General features: G+C 44.0%; 1 protein-coding gene across 1 annotated transcript in view; it reads right to left on the bottom strand.

Annotated features, from left to right (window-relative positions):
- Positions 1-1877, bottom strand: part of Haus1 (HAUS augmin like complex subunit 1) — a 19189-nt gene that overhangs the window by 14148 nt on the left and 3164 nt on the right. The window contains exon 3 of the mRNA XM_012514519.2: positions 1627-1735. Within this exon, the coding sequence (XP_012369973.1) occupies positions 1627-1735 (109 nt within the window). The remainder of the gene's footprint in view (positions 1-1626; positions 1736-1877) is intronic.

The raw sequence follows: 1877 nt of genomic DNA, 5'->3' as shown, positions 1-1877 counted from the left end.
CCTACTTTGAACAAGCTTAGCAAAGCACAGGGACCGCGGTTCAATCCCCCAGCACCACATGCCAGCCAGCCCCGCCCCCTGCTGGGCTGAGCTGGCCACACACACACACACACACACACACACACACAAATAAATAAAATAAAAAAAACAAAAACAAAAATAAAAAAACTGTTGGCTACTGCTTGGACAGAGGACTAATATACCGAGCATACAAAGAACTCTAAAAATTAGACACTGCCCCCCACAAAGGACCCAATTAAAAACAGGCAACAGAAATGAAGATACTTTTTTTTATTTTTTCTTTTTTGAGATAGGGTCCTGCTATGCAGTTCAAGCTGGCTTTGAACTGCTCATTTTGCAGCTCACGCTGTCTTCAAGACAGCAACAATTCTCCTGCCTCAGCCTCCTGAGTGCTGGGATTACAGGCCTGTGCCACCACACCCAACTTGTTTTTCTTTTGGTAACGGGAATCAAACTCAAGACCTTGTGTTTGTCAGGCAGGAGTTTGCTACCTACCCAGTCTGATACTTCTCATAAGAAAAAGCACAAATGACCAATAAACACCAACAAAAAATGTTCAGGGGTGTGGTGGCACATGCCTATAATCTCAACATGTGGGAGGCTGAGGCAAGAGGATCCCTGTGAGTTCAAGCCCAGCCTAAATTAGACAGCAAGACTACCTCGAAAATCAAACAAAAAAGAAAAAAGTATCTTTGACTGTTAGAGAAAGGTGCATCAAGTCAACACGAGATTCTGTATTATACCAGGATGAAAGCCTATCATCAAAAATCTAAGCTACAGGGGGCCTGCTCAGTTCTTTAAGTGGCTGCTTCAACAAAGCAGTCAGGCTGAGGTTGCTGTGGTTCGATCCCCACAACTCAAGCCAGCCAAACCTGCCCTGAAGGCATTTGGAGAAAAAAAAAATTCTAGGGCCAGAGAGATAGCTCAGTAGAGTAACTGCTTGCCTGCCAAGTACCAGGGCCTGAGTTCAATTCCCGATCCGCAAAAAAAAAAAATCTAAGCTACAGGAATTCAATCCCCAGTATTGGGAAAAAAAAAAAAAGGGTTGCCCAGATAGTTCAGCAGACTAAAGCACCTGCTTAAGCACAGCACAGCAGCTGGAGTTGGATCCCCAATGTGCTGTGCTGGCCCCGCCCCCGGGGCACACTTAGCACGGATTCAGACTGGGCTTGGTGGCACACACCTGTAATCCCAGCACTGGTGAGGCAGAAAACAGGAAGATCACTACAAGTCCATGCTGCATAGTGAGACCCTGAATCAAATACATTAAAAAAAAAAAAATGCTGTAGAAGTTGTTGAGAAAAAGGAACAACCTCATTGTTCCACACTGCTGATGTACTTTTCTTTCTTTTTTTTTTTTTTAATTTATTTATTTTTGTGTGTGGCCAGCTCAGCCCACTGGGGGGCGGGGCTGGCTGGCATGTGGTGCTGGGGGATCGAACCACAGTCCCTGTGCTTTGCCAAGCTTGTTCTAAGTAGGTGCTTTAGACCACTGAGCCATCTCGCCAGCCCCTGTACTTTTCTCTAATAGTCATACTGTGGAAATCAGTATGGGTATTTCTCAAAGAAAGCTAAAAAAACAAATCCCATTCAACCCAGCTCTACTTCTTCTGGGTATCTCCATAAGAGTTAAAGACATCATGCCATAGTGATGTATGCATATCCACATTTATTGTTGCACTCCTGCTAGATCTTGGAAGCAGCCTATATGTCCCTAAGGCCATCAACAGGAATAGATAAAATATGGATTTTATACATAATTGAGTTCTACTCAGTCATACTGAAGGATAAATTTGGGTCATAGGAAAATGGATGTACCTTGAGATGACAATACTAAGTAAATTGGGGCCGAGGAG

Source organism: Octodon degus, unplaced genomic scaffold (assembly GCF_000260255.1).
Source record: "Octodon degus isolate 3935 unplaced genomic scaffold, OctDeg1.0 scaffold00003, whole genome shotgun sequence".
Classification (NCBI taxonomy): Eukaryota; Metazoa; Chordata; class Mammalia; order Rodentia; family Octodontidae; genus Octodon; species Octodon degus.
Note: the sequence above shows the minus strand (reverse complement) of the source record. Positions and strands in the feature narration are given on the sequence as shown.